Source organism: Arvicanthis niloticus, chromosome 1 (assembly GCF_011762505.2).
Source record: "Arvicanthis niloticus isolate mArvNil1 chromosome 1, mArvNil1.pat.X, whole genome shotgun sequence".
In the NCBI taxonomy this organism is placed as follows: domain Eukaryota; kingdom Metazoa; phylum Chordata; class Mammalia; order Rodentia; family Muridae; genus Arvicanthis; species Arvicanthis niloticus.
In genome coordinates, this window is record NC_047658.1 from 42646536 (window position 1) to 42663844 (window position 17309).

General features: G+C 42.2%; 1 protein-coding gene across 23 annotated transcripts in view; it reads left to right on the plus strand.

Moving 5' to 3' along the window:
• LOC117703448 (uncharacterized) overlaps nt 1-17309 on the plus strand; it is a 77599-nt gene that overhangs the window by 36562 nt on the left and 23728 nt on the right. For 10 of the 23 annotated variants that reach the window (XR_013111013.1, XR_013111016.1, XR_013111014.1 and 7 more), the window contains 5 exons: nt 302-410; nt 544-768; nt 2354-2500; nt 4665-4782; nt 7144-8684. Coding sequence is in view for 1 of the 23 variants with exons in the window: in XM_076935794.1 (XP_076791909.1) it covers nt 302-344 (43 nt within the window). In the remaining 22 variants the exon portion in view is untranslated. Of the gene's footprint in view, nt 1-301; nt 411-543; nt 769-2353; nt 2501-4664; nt 4783-7143; nt 8758-10485; nt 14792-17309 lie in introns of those variants that run through there. The other 13 variants (XR_013111022.1, XR_013111024.1, XR_013111021.1 and 10 more) reach the window with 13 other exon arrangements.

The window sequence follows — 17309 nt, forward strand, 5'->3', positions numbered from 1 at the left end:
CCCCTCCATTAGGTCACAAGCTGTATTCATGCATGGGGGCATTCCCTTGTTCATGGCCTCAGGCTGGCTTCAGTGTCATGCTTACCAGCGCTTCATATGGGACAATGCCTTGTTCTGCCGTGGTTTGAATCTGGAGTGTCCTCCTAGGGCCCATGTTGCAGAGGGCTTGTCTTTCAGCTGATGTGTTTTTTGAGAAGTGGTGGCGCACTTAAGACGTTGGATCTACTGGGAGGAAGTTAGGTCATTTGGAGACTTGCCTTGGAAGGGGATATTCAGACCCTCCATCTTTCTTTGTTTTCAGGTGCCATATGCGGTTTTTCCTCTGCCACATCTTCCAATTATGATGTCCTCTGTCATCCAAAACCCAGAGCAATGCGATCACATCATGGTGGACAGATACCACTGTAACTGTAAGCCAAACTAAAACTTTCTTTCTTAAAAGTTAATTTTCTCAATATTTTAAAAAATTAAGTAATTAATTAATTTTTTAGAGTAGTGAAAAATAAGTATTTATTTATTTATTTATTTATTTATTTATTTTAGAATAGTGAAGAGCTGAGCAGCTGGGCCCTCAGGATTGGAAGACAGTGTCGGTTGTGTTGCATTGACTATCTAAACACGAGCTTAATCGTTTCTTCTGGCCCAGCATAAAGAGAAAACATGACCCTAGACGTGGAGTGAATGGAGTGTGCAGGTTCCTGCGAGTTCACTGCGGCTCCAGTGGGGATTGGGCAGGCTCCAAGCACTAAATAACCCTAATGATATCAGGTAGGGGCTCACCAGGGAGCTGTTTGAGAGTTTGTCAGGGCATATTAAAATACAATACATCCCCATAATCCAAAATGGAACATCAGTCCATCTGTCCATACATTCTTTCCTGATATTAAATTAGTCCAGGGGCTTTTAAAAATTGCATCATCTACTCAGACTCCCCCTTCTTTAGAGAATAGAAATGTGGTGAGAACAGAGAGAAAGCTCAGAATAACGCACGCTGGTGGAAGTTCCATAATTGAAATCATTATTGCTTCAGACACCAGTGCTTTAATCAGCAAAATCATAAATCAATGCTTCTCACGTGTGAAGGTTGAAAAATAAACGGATGTTAAACAAATTGCTCCTCTTAAAAGGCATAATGCAATTGGAAGCCACTGGAAATGGATAAAAAAGTGCTTTCTGAAGGGACACGTCGCTCTAGCATTTTATCTCTCACTTAATTAAAAAAAATATATTACCTGGCCCTTTCTTAGAAATTACATATTGGAGGTCTATAATGGCTGAGCCTTTAACCCATTTAAAAAATTTACTCCTAGGAACAGTTAATATTTGACGTTTAATTGCTTTTACTTGTTGGAGAAGAAAATATGTTTCTTTCCTTCCTTTCTTGATTGACTTTTCCAAAAATCACCTTGTGGGTTGTGAGGATGGTAAGAGAAATTGATTTTGAGAAAGTGATATTAGGTAGGTGATATTATCTCCATTGAACGCTTCAGGTGCAGAGGGTAGGTCTAGAAAGTGAATGCACTTGAGCAGGACTGCCTAGGGAGTAAATCACGGGTGTCCTTATTCTGTCCACCATGACCAAGTTGCATGCTTCTAGACATAGTTTTTGGTAGGTGTAAGGGGATCAGTGGAACCAGGATAATATGCCATGTTGGAGTGGCTAATTCTCACAAGCTATTTCTGGAACATTCACCATATTATCTGCCGAAAGAAAGAAAGAAAGAAAGAAAGAAAGAAAGAAAGAAAGAAAGAAAGAAAGGAAGGAAGAAAGGAAGAAAGGAAGAAAGGAAGAAAAGAAAAGGAAAGAAAAAGAAAAAGAAAAAAAAAGGCAAGACTTGTGCCTTCCTGACAGTCCTTTGTGGTGATGGACCTAAAGGAGCTGCCAAATGAATGGTCTCAATCATATTGACTTGGAAGAGATTCTAGTCAGAATCTTTGTGGAGATGAACATGAAGACTGGGCTTCTAGAACAATGCCTGTGTAGACTTTGTGTGAACACGCTTGATGTACAAAGGAGGAAAGAAACCACTTATTTGATTTCCCCACTTCAGAAGATTGCCATTTCTGTGCTGTTTGCTTTCCTCCTTTTCCAGGCAATAAATTTAGCACCATAGACCAAAGTGCTTTCGCTTTCTTTTCTTTCTCTGTCATCCCTCCCCAAAGCCCGGTATTAGTGAAGGCTCTTGAAAAGCTGCTCAAACCAACTGCTTCTCTACAATATCCCTCGGGAGCTCGGGTGACAGGCCTCATCAGGTTTCACCTTCTGTGGCTTGTGGTCACATATGGGCTGTGCCTCTTCCACCTCACAGGAAAATATTTGTGTGTTGGTCTCATTAGATTCCTTTTCTCCTAGGACTGGCCCTGCTTGCTCCATCTCCACACTGTTGGTTAATAGGGGACTCTCTGACTTTCATGAGGATGACTGGACGTGTGACAGAAAACTGGGAGATTATGAAGCTGCCCTTCCCTGCTTTGACATTGTTCTGTCAGAAGTGATAAGGTTAGCAACTGTAGAATAAGGAGATGTGGAGAGGGAGAAGGGAAGAAAGAGGGAGAGGGAGGGAGGGAGAGACAAAGACACACACAGAGAGACAGAGAGACACAGAGAGAATGTGTTAGCCAGAAGCCAGAGAAAGTCATTATTAGGTGTCCTCTTGTATATTCTTCATCTTAAGCTCCAGTGACCCTTCTGAGCTTCCCACCCCATCCCTGGTCTAGGATTACAGCCTGGAAAAGCCACACCTGGGATTTTTACTGAGGGATCTGAACTGAGGTCCTCATGCTTGCTCAGCTGACATTCCCGCCTACTGAACCATCTCCCCACCCCTGAGCTGTTTCTCAGATGGGGTGGTACATCTCTGTGAGAGAGCTCCAGGGAGTCTGGCTTGGGACCTGAGAACGGGAATCTCCATGATTTACATGTTTGTCCCCATAGATAGGAGACACACAGAAGCTAACCTGCATCTTTTAAAAAAGTTAATACTTTTTTCTTTCTTATTCCTTTTTTCCTCTTTTCTATTTCTTTTCTTTCTTTTTCATCAATCCTAATTCTCATTGCCCAATGAAGAACGATGATATGGCCGTGTCTATATTGCTGCTGTAGGGGCTGCTGGCAAAACCTAAGAACTACACTAACAAGTACCTCCCTACCCACTTCCCTCCACAACCCCAGGGTCTCTTCTGTCTTACACTGCCCTTAAACTGTATGTAGCCAAGGAATATCCTAAATGCCTCCCACCAAGTAGTAGGAGCACATCACTGTACTCTTACGACCAATTTATGCAAAGATGTGGAATGAACTCAGGACTTCATGCATATAAGACAAGCAGTTTGTAAACTTGAGCTACGTCCCCAGCCCTCAAATCTTTATTAAAAACATGGTTTGGAAGCTACCTGTGATCTGATAATTATATTATATAATAATCATGTGAAAACAATAAACAGAAAAGCTTATATCTAGGGAAAACAGGCAAATTTGTAAGGGCTTATCTGTAACTAATTAACAAAATGTTCAGTGGTATCAGCAACAAGGCTTTAAGCTTTCCTCTGGATGAGATGTATGTACTATGTGAATAGTCTTCAGCCTAAAAATCTAATTGATATTCTGCCAGTTTTAAGGGAGGCCTGAAGAAACAACTCTTACATAGCAGGTTCAAAGGTCACAGAAAGGAAAGCATCTAGATCCATTTGAGACTTTTGTCTTGGACTGGGGCCCAGAACAGTGTTTTTAAAAACTCGCTTTATATGAGAACATATCTGAAAATATCAATGGAATTTGTGGCTACTTTCTCCAGAAAAACACATCCATCAATAACATCTTTGGTGTATCTATTTACTTTAAGATTTGGCCTGCAAGTGTTTTTTTTTTTTTTTTTTTTTTTTTTTTTTCTCTATATCTATCTATGTATCTATGTATCTATGTATCTATGTATCTATGTATCTATCTATCTATCTTCATCATCATCATCTGTCTCTTTGTATGGTATATAGCAGAGAAAGGGGAAGGAAGAGGGAGAAGGAGGGAGGGAGGAATGGAGGAAGGAAGGGAAGGAGGGAGGGAGGGAGGGAGGGAGGGAGGGAAGGAGGGAGGGAGGGAGAGAGAGAGTTTAGTGTGGTGGCCCTTTTCCTAATGCTCCAAACATGGACACAGTTTCTTTGGAATGCTTTTCACCCTTGGATGGCTGAAGAATGTAAAGTAACGATAATGAATAATTCAGGCTTCCCCTCCCCCTTCTCCCAAGACAGGGTTTTTCTGTGTATCCCTGACTATCCAGGAACTCACTCTGTAGACCAGGCTAGCCTTGAACTCACAGATATCTGCCTGCTTTGGGCTCCCACATGCTGGGATTAAAGGCATGTACCACAATTGCCCAGCAGGTTTCAATATTTCCAATTATATCATGCTTTTGAATTTTAATTCCTATTTGTTTATTTATATGTCGCACACACGCGTGCGCGCACACACACACACACACACACACACACACACACACACACACCACGCTGTTGATGTGTGAGTCAGAGGAGTCAGTTGTCTCCTGTGGGTTCTAAGGATCAAACTCTGGGAGGCTTTGTGGCAAGCCCTGTAGCTGGTGGGCTATCTCTCTGTTCCTTCAGCATTCTGTTTAATACGATACTTTGTTTTTGTGGATTTTGATTCCCAGTTAAAACCTGCCATCGGGTGTTCAGCAGGAGAGTGAAGGAATGCCCCGCACACTGTAGCAGCAATCAGAGGCTGAACCTGCCAGCAGAGCTGATACTAATGGACAAATGCTTCCTAGGGTGAGTGGACAGGAGTAAGAACTGCTTTTGTAGGTACACCCTTGAAAGGTAGCTTTGTTCAATGTGTGTGTCATAAGCACACTTGTGCAAGACATAACAGTCTTAGATGACAGTAAAGTGGGACAGATGATGCCCATGTGTGAGTCTCCACAAGGATTCTGAGGCACAGGGCCCTGGAAGTAGGCTGCCAGCTCTTGTCCCCATATCTCTCATAAGATTATGGCCACCCCCTGACTACTCCATCTTCTCATGAAATGTTTTCATCATCTGGAAGTCGAAAATTATTTTTAATATTTCCATTTTCTGAAATTGAAAAAAAAACCCTCTCAGGTGAAATCCCTGAAGACCCCGAGCGCTCTCCATCTTAGAGGTCACTGGGCTGCCATCGTGGTCTATCCCAGAAACGTCTCCCCCAGCAGTGCTCTCTGCCTGTTACAGGAGACGGCAAAATTATGAGCACTCATGCATCTGGCCAATTACACAATGGTCCACCAACAAGGGAAATTCCTTCTCCACTTCAGCTGGTGCACAGTTATGCCCCGGAGCCCAGGACGGACATGCCTTGTAACTTTTTAACCTAGTTAGTATAACTGCCAATATTATTCCCGTTCATATAAATGTCTAATCCTTTCTTGAATCTTGCTCGACTATTTTCCTCAATAATATCCTGCAGCAGTGAATTCCAAAGGTGCATTATACGCTGCTTTAAAAATATTTCCTTTATTAGTTTTAAATTGGTTGCCTTTTAACATTGCAGTGTGGCCAGTGCTCTCGCCTGAAGTGGAACAGGATAAAGACGGAGCTTCACGTCTCCCCAGCACTTCCTTACCTATTACTAAACCCTGTCTTCTCTCACTATTTTCTGTCTTGTCACTTATAATTGTCATTAAGTGAGATGATTTGACTAAGGGGTTTTAGGCTACCTGGGACACAGAGCAGGCATTGGCCCAGAAGTTTTCCTTGATACTCATTGTGATTTATTAGATAAATATTTACCCAGTACCTATTTGTGTAGGAACTGTTTCAATTTTGGAGAGACAGGTTTGAATAAGACTAGGCCATTGTTCAGAAGGACCTGACTTTTCTTGAGAGGAAACGGGCAGTAACATAGTGTGTAAATTATAAGGTACCATTTCTGGGTCAAAAAAAATCTATCTATCCTCTTCATCCTCAAAGTCTACCAGATTTGACCTGTTCTCTTGCTGTTTTCCCCCCTCTCTAAAATCTGTAACGCTATAATTATTTACATAACATTTACATTGCATTAAGTATTATTACAAACTATCTACAAATGATTAACGTGCATGCAAGCATGTGCATAAATTATAGCAAGTTTTATATCATGCAATAGATAGGACTTGAACATTGTGTGATTTCAGGATCCTTGGGTGAGAGAGTATTTTTTTTTTTTTTTGAAAAGGGGGTAGTTGGGCTGGGTTGCTTATCAGTCATCTATGTGACATCCCAGAAGTCTCTGTGGCTCTGTATTATTGAGTATGTGAATGAATCAAGATTAAGAAAGGTCATTTTAGTTACGTTGCCACACTAGGTCTGGGAGGAACAAGTCTCTAATGCTTCTCCTAACTCCCAAGAGTCTTGGCATAGATAAAGGAAGGGATTTAAAGAGAAAGATTCCAGTTGCAAGACATAAGGTGCTCTGTCTAAGCAGCTGGGTGACCTTGGGCAGGTCACCTTATTACTCCTACCCAAAGCATTCTTCTTCACAAAAATAGGAAGGAAGTTTTCTTCTTTCTTGGGATTTTGAGTATTTAGGTACTATCATCTGGAAGTTCTTTTTTTTTTTTTTCTTTATCTTTAGTCATTTTTTTACCGTCCAGTCTCTATCCCCCTCTCTGTCTGCCCTCTGACAGTTCCTCACCCCATTCCTCCTCCCCTATCTCCAAGAGGGTTCCCCAATCTCCCACCCCACCCCATCCCACCAGGCCTCCCTACTCCCTGGGGCCTGGAAAGTTCTTTAAAAACTGCCAAATGGTATAAATGTTGTAGAACTTTGGCCTTCGTTTTATTTAAAAATCTGTTTCTAGATAAGGTCTTGAGTAGTCCAGGCTGACCTCAAATTCATTAAAAAGCTGGAGATGACCTTGAACTGCTGATTGCCCAGCACCTGCCTCTGTGGACCTCCATGTCCCTTTATACAGCGCTGGGAGTCGAAGCCAGGACTTTCTACACTCTTGACAAACACTTTTCCAACTAAGCTACATCCCACAACTAAGAGGTCTGGAGGTCTGCAATTCTTCTTCCACAGGATTTACTCCAGGCATGTGCCGCAAGCCAGACCCACAGCTGTGCAACTATCTGGTCTTTCACTCTTCCTTTTTTCCCTCTTCCTTGCTTTCTCAGTTCCCCGACTTATCCCTGCCTCTCCTGACAGCCCATCCATCCACGGTGCCTTGGAAGTGCCCACCCTTAGAGCTATCTTTGGTCATCTTCCTGAGCTGCTGATCTGTTTCTGAAGGATTTCAAAAAAATGGGATCACGTGGAGTTCTTACTCGTCGATTCGGTGGACTGGAGGTGATTACTCGCTTTCATTTTGTTTAATGCTTCGTCATCTGGGGTCAGGTTATCCAGACGTCTACACGTAAAGGCTGAGTCCTCGCCTGCATTTCCGAGTGAATGCTTCCCTAGAAACCACACTTTGACCCAATTACCTGTCTTTAGCTTTCTCAGGACAGCATTCCAATGTGGTAAGTATATTCCGTTTCCTTATGCAGCCTCTCATGATTCTTTCTAATTGTTCCTTAATGCACAACCCGCCCCCCCCCTTTACTGAAGCAATTCTAAGTAAAGTCATGCACCACCCCACATAATCATGTATTTAAAAGGCATCTCAATAAATTATTAGGATTGTTTACATGCATGATTCAAATTTACTGGCAAATTGCTTGGGGCTTGGTTTTAGGATGTAGCTGCCAGCCAGGCTCCTTCTGGGTGGAAGTCTGAAATAGGAGAGGTTGCCCTTTACTGTCCCTCACCAGCACTTCCTCAGCCTGGTTCCTGGCCTTTCAACACCTCTCTCCTTTCTCTGCCCTGAATAACTCTGAGGGGCTGACAGGCCTTTTGCACCTTCATGTGAAGACGTTTTGTGGGTCCCTTCCCAGATCTGCCCCCAACCAAGGTGAGGTGCGCAAAGAAATAAATCTTCAATGGTATAATTTTAGATGCTCTGGCAGCTGGAGAGGGCAGCTATTTTTGGGCTGTAGGGCTTTCTCCTTGACCCGAGGTGACATGGTTTTGCCTGTTGCTAGAGTAGTCAGCCAACCCTGCAGAGCGTCTTTTTAGGCGCGTGCTTGCAGTTCCTGGGGTGGTTTCTTCATGCCCTCTACTGAGGTCCGTGCTCATCCAGAATGTTGTGTCCTTACCTCACGCAGGGGCAAGCATCTGTTAACAGGTGCCCACGTAGGCTTATCTCAGCGTAACATTCCGGTACAGCCTTTGGAGGCAGTATAGATGGATCAGACACCCTCCAAGCAGAAGACAGAGGAAAACCGATGGTCCAGTTTCTGTGTGTTCCAAGGTCTGCATGGTTTATCAGCTGCTTGGCCACCATTGTATGAGTCACCTCTACTTGGATCTAGGCAGGTCTCCAGACCACAGTGTCTCTGCCTCACCACCTACACTGCCTGGCTGGAAGCTGTGTGTTCACGATGTCTCTTCTGACCACCCTGCTTGCTGTCTTCCCCAGGCTCCTGATGCAGCTGCTATCGGCAGACCTCCTGGACTGCCCGGGGAAGGGAGTGGGAGCTCCTGCCACAGATGGGTGGAACATCGACAAGAAGATTTAACATTGGCTAAAAGTGGCCAAAAATAACAGTGCCTTCCAGATGAGGTGACCTCAGAGCCAAGAGCATCACGGGGTAGAGTATCTTGTTCCCAGTTTTATGACCTAAAAAGTACACAGAAGATGCAAAGATACTACAGAGAGAAGGAACAAAGTCTGCAGAGAACGGGGAAAGGTGATTGGTTATCATATTTTTTTTTAAATAGGATTTTGTTGTGCATGAACACAAAGGAAAACACAGCCTTTTATACATGTTTGAAGAGAGATCTAGATCATAGATATATAAATGATAGATAAATAAATAGATGATAAATGATCAGTAGATAGGTTAAACAGATAGATAGATAGAACAAAACACAATAGAAGACCAAAAGGAGAAAAAGGTAGAAAAAATGTTGCCTTCCTTTGCTATTGAAACAAACTTAATAAATCCTCATTTGAGACTCGAGTATGTCTGGTCCTATTACCTTTCTGCACAACATGTCGCCCAAAAACTTAAGTAATATAAAAACATAACCCTCTCTGGATCACAACCAGTCATGGTTCAGAGTGTCAACGGGGATGAGGTGGGTGGTCTCAGGGGCTTTTCTGACATTGAGGTTGGCAGGTAGTTCAGGCTGGTTTTTTTCTATGGCTTACTTTTGCTCATCTGGTACCTGACGCTGGCCAGCAGTTATTGCACCCTCAGATGAGGGATGACTGAGCAGGATCATTCCATGTAGTCTGAGCCCCATGGCCACCTCATTGTTATCCTTCTTGCAGCTGCTCAGGGGTCAAAAAGTGAATGTCCTAAGACAAGGTAGAATCGTAATCATCCCTTTGGTGTAGCTGAGTCACGTACTGGGTTGGTTCACCACTCACGAGATCAGCTCAGGTTCAAGAGGTAGGCAGAGATGCGTCCCTGGAGTTTCAAAGTGTTATGGCACCTGTAAACATCTTAAAGCCATGATTGGCGCAATGCCCGTCCGCTAAGAGCATGTATCTAGTTGAAGCTATAAAAAAAAATCAGTAAAGGACTGGGAAGGCAGTGCAATAGTACTGTCCTCGCCCTACATACAAGAAGCACAACCTCTGCAAAGGAAGAAAGTAATCAAGGGTATGTTTAATGGAAAAAAATAAAATATCCACTGACCAGGGCTATGCGGCAACAGATGAGTGTATCTAAGGAATACACTTGAAGAGAGGATTCCTTGAAGAGCTGTGTGTTGTGGTACACACCTATAATCTCAGCAGGGCATGACGTGGTGGTGGTGGTGTGTGTATGTGTTGAATCTTTAAGTCTGAGGCCAGACTGGTCCATATATAGCAAAACTCTCACTTAAAACAAATAAATAAAATGCAACAAACAAAAACTTCCAAACTTTGTATATGTAGAAATCATAGGCCCAAAGCCATAGGGAGGCCTGTGGCCACTTACTACCATTGGAGAGACTTGAAAGGCCAATAGAAGGACACTGGGACATAGTGGCTAACATCTTTAAAATGTAGAGTGGGTGTTTTGGCCAGCCATGCTCAGGCCTGCGCTCTTGCTTGCAGTAACTTTGCTGTTTGTTCCTGGCCTTTCTGCTGCCTCACCTCAACCTGGCTCCCGCCAGCTGTCCTGTGTTTTGAGCACATTATTCTGCTCTGGCTGTAAAACTCTTCCTGATCCCTGAGTGTTCTGAAGTGGAGGCTGTCCTTTATATGTATGAAGGGCCGGCTTTCTGTCTCTCTCCCTGCTTACTGAAGAACAGTGAGCATCTCCCGGCCTTTTTACGACTCATTCCTCAAGCTCAGTGCTTGCAATATCTATTTTTAGTTTGCTTTCCCCCTTAGTGGCCCCTGTCTCTTGTCTTCTAGAATCCCGTCTTGTTTTCCACGTGCCTCACACTTTTCCTCTCTGCTCTGGTCTGTCTTAACCTAGCAGCTAATGGCCTGCCAGTCACAAGACATCAGTATGCACAGTGCCCAGCATCTCCTCCAGGGTCAGCTTTGACATCTTCCTTCAGAAGGCCTACTCCAATCTCAGGACTTTCAGGTGAGGTTCTATCTTTGGTAAGCATTTCCTCTATCCAGTCACCACTAAAAGCACTTTTCATCTGGACCTTTAGTCTCTAAATACCAACCAGTGTGGAATTCACCTTTAATCCTCACAGAGGTTGGGTTTCTTTTCTCTTAGTACAAAGCCACATAAATCTTACTGTGGAGAATTTAGAACACACAGAAAATCAAAATTATATTTATATGCACCATTACTATCCTTTGATGTGGGCCCCTCTCGATATGATGATTTTTATAGACAAAACCCAGCAGCATTTAGATGGAAAATACTTTCTTCCGTGCTACTTGCTGGCTGGTAGAACCAGTTCTATGGAACGTCAGTGCCAGGCCCCAATTGGAGTAGGGCTAGCTATCTGGCCCTGGTTGGGTGTGTGTCTGTTCTTTACTGGAGATTAAATCAGATGGTATCTGAGACTGGACCTATAATATCTTATTGAGGTAGGATTAGTCACTGTGCCTGGAAACTCAAAGCTTTGCTGGAGAAGGTGGTTTGTAGGAGAGAATGAAGGAGACTGTGAGACACTGAGGAAAAGTCAGAGTTAAGCAAGAACCCCTTACCTCTGGCCCCAGTGTTTTCAGTGACTTTTCTCAGGTAGCATTGCATCCAGATCTTGACTCTCCTTGAGCAGTGTCTATGAGATCCTGACACCTCCATCTAACAATGCCTGCCGAAGACAGTTGCTTTTTGTAAACTCCCTTTGCAAAGAATACGATGCTAGAATTCTCCTGTGTATCATACGGTCATCCAGATTATAATTTTCAGTGTGGTAGGTCAAGTACTGTGGGGGAAGGGCACTGAACTTAACGTGAGCAGCTTGAGCTCTGGTGTGGAATAACACTGAGTTCACAGGCCCTTCCTTGTCTCTTTTGCTATGTGATTCGAATGACAAACACTACTCATCTCAGTATTTTCCATCTGTAAAATGGTAAATTACAAGGAATCTTAAAGTTCCTAGACTTAAACTTGCAGAGGGTGACCTTACTTACACTTCTGATTCTCCTGCCTTGGTGCCAATGTGCTGGGTGACCTGACCCGTTGCCATTGTTTATAATCACAAACCGGTTCTCTATCAACAGCCCTGTTATTTCCAACATGTTAAAACACAACTGTGAGAATACTTTCAGAGCTGAGCATTTAGGCGGTGGTACTCCTTAGGCTGAGTGCCCCCAAACTGAAATACTGGACCAGAGGTCATGAGCATGAAAAATGCATAACCGTGGTCCAGCATCACTGTTGCCTGTGGACCATCTGCTTCCCCAGCCTTTGGCATCCTTATTTCTACCCTTTTTCGTGGCTTTGGAGACAGTGAATTTCCTTCCATGTCTGTGGCGTGCGAGACACTCAACTTCCAACAAAAAAAAAAAGGTACTGTTGCATCTGACCTGTGGGACTCTTTCAAGTGAAGTTTAAAACCACTCAGCTAGTCACTTCTATGCCAAGTATAGATTAGGTTCAGAGATACACAGGGCCTATGGGTTAGATTTCCAGGTTGCTAACCACATTGGGCGCTTTGCAATCCTCATGTGAAAAGATCCAGATGGTTCTAAGGAAGTCAGATATTGACTGAATTTTGACAATATCTATGGACATTTTAGATCTTATAAAGTGTTTTGAGAAATAGGATCATTTAGAAAATGAACCTTTTTATTGTTTGTTGTACCTGGAGTCACCTGCAGAGCCTACCACAGCCTCACAGCTTGGAAGAACATGGATGGGACTTTGTGAGCTGCTTCTATTTATTTTCTTTGCGTAAGTTTATTTTTAAAAGACAACATCTCATTATGCAGCCTAGAGTTTTCTGTACATTCCATGCTGGTCTTGAACTCTTGGAGATCTGCCTGCCTCTGCCAGTCAGTGCTGGGACTAAGGGTGTGCACCACCCACCACTCCTGGCTTGCAGCTTACTTTTTGAAGTCCACATTGTGCTGTGCACTCGGGGGATGGAAAAGACTACCCATGTGACCCTGGTCCTTAAGGGGTAGAGTGTATTGGGTAAGTAGATATACAGACAACTATAAAGGAGAGGAACCCTATCAGGATGGAGCCACACATCCTTAAGAAAGTCCAGAATTAAGTATTTCAAGAGACAAGGTCTACACATTTAGTCATTTAGGCCCTTCATTTTTTTATTTGGGTCAAAGTGAAAGAATTCAGGTTGGTCTTTTTGTTTGTTTGCTTATTTTTATTTAATGTCCAACAATGATGAACAGAAAATCCTTAGGCAAAAATTTTGTCTTTGGAAACATAGACAACTTGGCAATATTGAGACCCAGTCTACTAGGTAGTAGGCAGAGGGAGTGTCAGTAGCAAAGAGAGGTTGATGTTTTAGTTAATAAAGGTGTTTCCATTGTTGTTGTCTTAAACCATTGACCATGCTACCCTCTGTTGTCTTAGGCCTTATTCATTTCTGCTCCCTGTTTGTGAGTTGCAGACAGAGCTAAGAGGAGAAGCCCTTGTTCTCTTACAAGGTGTCAGGGGAGGCTTAGTAGGTTCTGCCAGAGAGGAGGCATGTAGGGTGTAGAGAAATTTGAAAAGTATGAAGTTAATACAGCAGGGCCTTTGAACAACAGAAAAGAGACTAAGACAGCATATATAAATGTACTGGATTAGCATATATATATGGAGAGGATGACAGCTAAGAATCCTTCACAAGACTCTTGTTCTACACAACATCTGTGTGCAGGACCTGGTGAAAGCTGGAACCTACAACACAGGTGATATAGGCAAGAAGATGAAGGTGGGAGGAATGGAGAAGACCCACAACCACTACATGAGAAAGCTAACTATGGCGCTTACAACCTCACCCTTAGGATGCTGTGCTTACAAAGGGCTCCAGAGAAGTTCCTGAGGCTCATTTGGAGCATCAGTGGGAGTCACTTCAGGGATGTGGGAGAGCAAAGTGGTTAGAGGCAACTGCCATTTTCATGCAAGAGAGCTGGTGGTTCTCCCCCAACGGAGCCTCACTGCTCTTTTAGAGGAAAGTCTTGAAGTGGGAAATACTGGCCTCATGGACCAGTGAGAGCCTTTTCTATGCAACTCTCTATCTGCAGGGTTTTCTTCTCCTTCCTTTAATTCTCGGGTACTTTGTGCCTGTTTGTGCCATACCCTCAAATAGCTACGTGCAAGGTATTGTAACCAGTGTATTTTAAGTTCCTTAGGGGAAGGAGGAATTATGCTTTATTTACATATGTTACATATGTGTGTGTATATATATATGTTTTAAATATATACATTTATGTGTGTGTGTATGTATGTGTGTGTGTGTTATAAATAGCTTTGTTGAGTCCAATGCTTTGGTAAATAAGTAAATTTCAAAATTATTGTTTTCTAGATCATTCCTCCTTCGGCATGTAATTTGGAAGTTAGTGGCAAGTTAAATACTCTTTCTTTCAAAATATGAAAATAATTTCCTTAAACAATCTACTTAAAACTATCTTGAAATATAAAGTAAAGGAAGACAGGGAAGTTGTTTCCAAACGGCAAAGCCTTTAAGACTCAATGTCACATTTATTGCTATAAAATATTTTTCTCTCTCTGTTAGACATCTGGATCCCATTACATACAGTATCGGGTACTTGAGTTCACCAGCCATTTTGCATACTAAGCAGGGTGCGCACAAAATCCCCACAGACATCACCAGTACATATTTGCTCCGTGTAATTCTTACTTTACGTTCATAGGTGACTGCTCTGTCACTGACTCAATGCTCACCGCTACATTTTTGAAGTTCCCTTTTCCCCCTTACTTACTTTCAGGACCAAATTCTGGACATATGAAGGATAAAGAACTCCAAAAGCATGGTGCCTCTTGCTCTCTGTCTTGTATGGTCCAACTATCTATGATCTCTCGCTGAAGTCAAGGAAACAGCTAAATCTTAAGTCTATATTTACTGGTAACATTGACCCAGAAATGAGAAACACAATATGGAATGTTTGCTAATGAGTCATGAATTTCCTTATAATTGCTTCCACATTTGGGATAGTTCCCTTAAACCGTGTAATCTCGACATATCCTGAAACAATCCCATGTGTTGTAAATGATTTTGTTTTATTTCTTGGGTTACTGTTAAGGGCTTATTTTCTGGTTCATTTCATTTTCTTAAAGAAAACCACACACTCATGTCCTCATACACATGCAACAAGGGGAACATGCATGCTCCTGTGGACTTTTTTTTTGCCTCAGTCTTCACTTATAAGACATAAATAAATAAATAAATAAATAAATAAGAATAAAAGAATCCCTCATTATTTGGTCTGGAAATCAAAATAATTACATCGGTATAGACCATATTGGGGGTCCCAATTCAAGCCTATGAGAATTAAAGCCAGCATCAAGTGACATATAAGCCAACAGGCGTCTGACCCTTCGCTAGGCTTCAGTATCCATAATGGGAGAGACAGATACAACCAGCACTCACTACAGTAATAATGGAAAATTAAATACGACTTTTAAAAACTGCTCACATTATAAAGTGATCTATTAGCATTATGTGACTGGAGCACTTAACGTGACTGATTCTAATTGCAAGACTTGGCCCATAGCAAGCGTTAAAGAGCTGCAAGGGTGTGAAGGCAGTTTATCTCTTTGGAGATATTTTAAAGTGGCTTTTCTCTGGAATAAAGCTTTCATTCCTGCTGCACAAAAGGTTGTGTGGATGGAATCTCTAAGCCCAGATGGAACCAGAGGTAATTATCGTTTCTTCTTTGATTCAGTCAATCAATAAACTAAGTAGCAGAGGCATCTTTGCATGCATCCTCCTTTGCATTCAAGTCCTGAATGCAGGACTTGATGCCCATCCCTGACAAGCTTCGCCAGGGAGCAGAGAGATGCTCTCATCAGGCTGTTTCCTTAAGACAGTCTTTAAGCCGTGATGGCGGGGCTGTGAGATGAAACTACTCCGTTACACCTTGAGCTGAGCCTAATATACATAGGTTATCACAACAGTGAGGATTTGAGGACACACACACATACACACTCTAACTGTGTCTTTTAAGGAGTTTACAGCTTTCAGAAAAAGTATGAAAATAGAGGAATGCATTCAGCTTTGGATGCAATTTTATGTTTATGACGGTTAGGTTTTGTTTTGTTTTTCTTTCATCCATTAAAGACAGACATTCTATTAACTGTGTACCACTGGACACTGTAGACTTTACACTGTGGGCATCCTTGCTAAATATCCATGTTTAACTAGGTTAAACTATGCTGAAATATTTCCTTGATCTGCATGCACAGGGATTTCTGGTTGGTGTTTTTCAGATCTCCCAGATAATGAAAAAAATTTCCAACCTAGACTTCCCAATTTTAAAGTGATGACCCACATAGTTATCCAAGTAGCCAACAGCAAGCTTTTGAATAATTGATTAAAAACCCCAGTGAAACTGTTAGGCTGTGGATATCAACTTTATTTTAAATGTATTATTCTTACTGTTGTCCTGAGCAGTAAACCCAGGGCCTTAGGCATGCTAGGCAACCAGCTACAGCCCCAATCATCAACCTTGTTTGTTTAAAAGGTCTACTTTTTAAAAATTAACACTATTTTGTAAAGGGCAGCACTTGGTAGATAAATTTAAAGGCAGTCGGACTTACTGTAATGTGGTTTTTGTTTGTTTGTTTGTTTTGTTTGTTTGTTTTGTTTTGATGTGAATTTTTTTGTTAACTGATTCCCTGTAGGTTCTAATCGATTTTTTTTTTTTTTTTTTTTTTTTGTCTTCCAAAGCCTTGAATCTACAGAAAGAAGCAGACATTTGTATCTTGACCTGGATTAGGAGAGCAGGCAATGAGAAGAAGCTCAGAGAGAGAGAAAAAGAGAGAGAGAGAGAGAGAGAGAGAGAGAGCGAGAGAGAGAGAGAGAGAGAGAGAGAGAGAGAGACAGAGAGAGACAGAGAGAGACAGAGAGAGACAGAGAGAGACAGAGAGAGAGAGAGAGAGAAGCTCCATTGGCACTTAGTTAATAGAAACACCATTTTAAGGATATGCTTGAATTGGACAAAAATAGTGCTTCTCCTTCATTTTCTAGCATATCTTAAATGCCAACTTGGCTGAACGTAAAGAATAGTGGCCACTGCCTTTCTCACATAGAGTCTAATACATGAATACATGGATCTAAAAATTGCTTTTTTGAGGGTGGCAAAATGGCGCACTGGGTGAAATGCATGATGAGCAAATGTGAGGACCCCAGTCTGGAACCCACATAAATCTGGTCACAGTATCTTATCTGTAATCCCATGGCTCTAACGATGAAATGGGAGCTAGAGAATTCTTGGAAGCTCATGGGTGAGCTAGAATGGTATACTCTGAGGTGAACAAAAACAGACCCTGTTTTAAGTAAGGTAGAAGGCAAGGACCAATATCTAAGATTATTGTCCGACCTCCACATATGTGCCTTGCATGTGCACATGTGCCCCCCACCATACATATGAGTATACATATCACACATACATAATACTATTTTCTTTATTGATTTATTGATAGTGGTGGTGTGAATCAGAAGCAGGGCCCTGTGCACGGTGCTCCCTAGACCTACTACAACATGTAGAGCATCTCACATCAGTGAATATTAGCAGTGTGTAGGATTTCCCAACATCCAAAAAGATGTGGTTTTATGCATCTTGTGGTGGGCTAATGAGTCAGAGTTGGTCCCATTAAGGAAGATCTTTCATGTCTTGTTATTTCAATAAACGGACCAA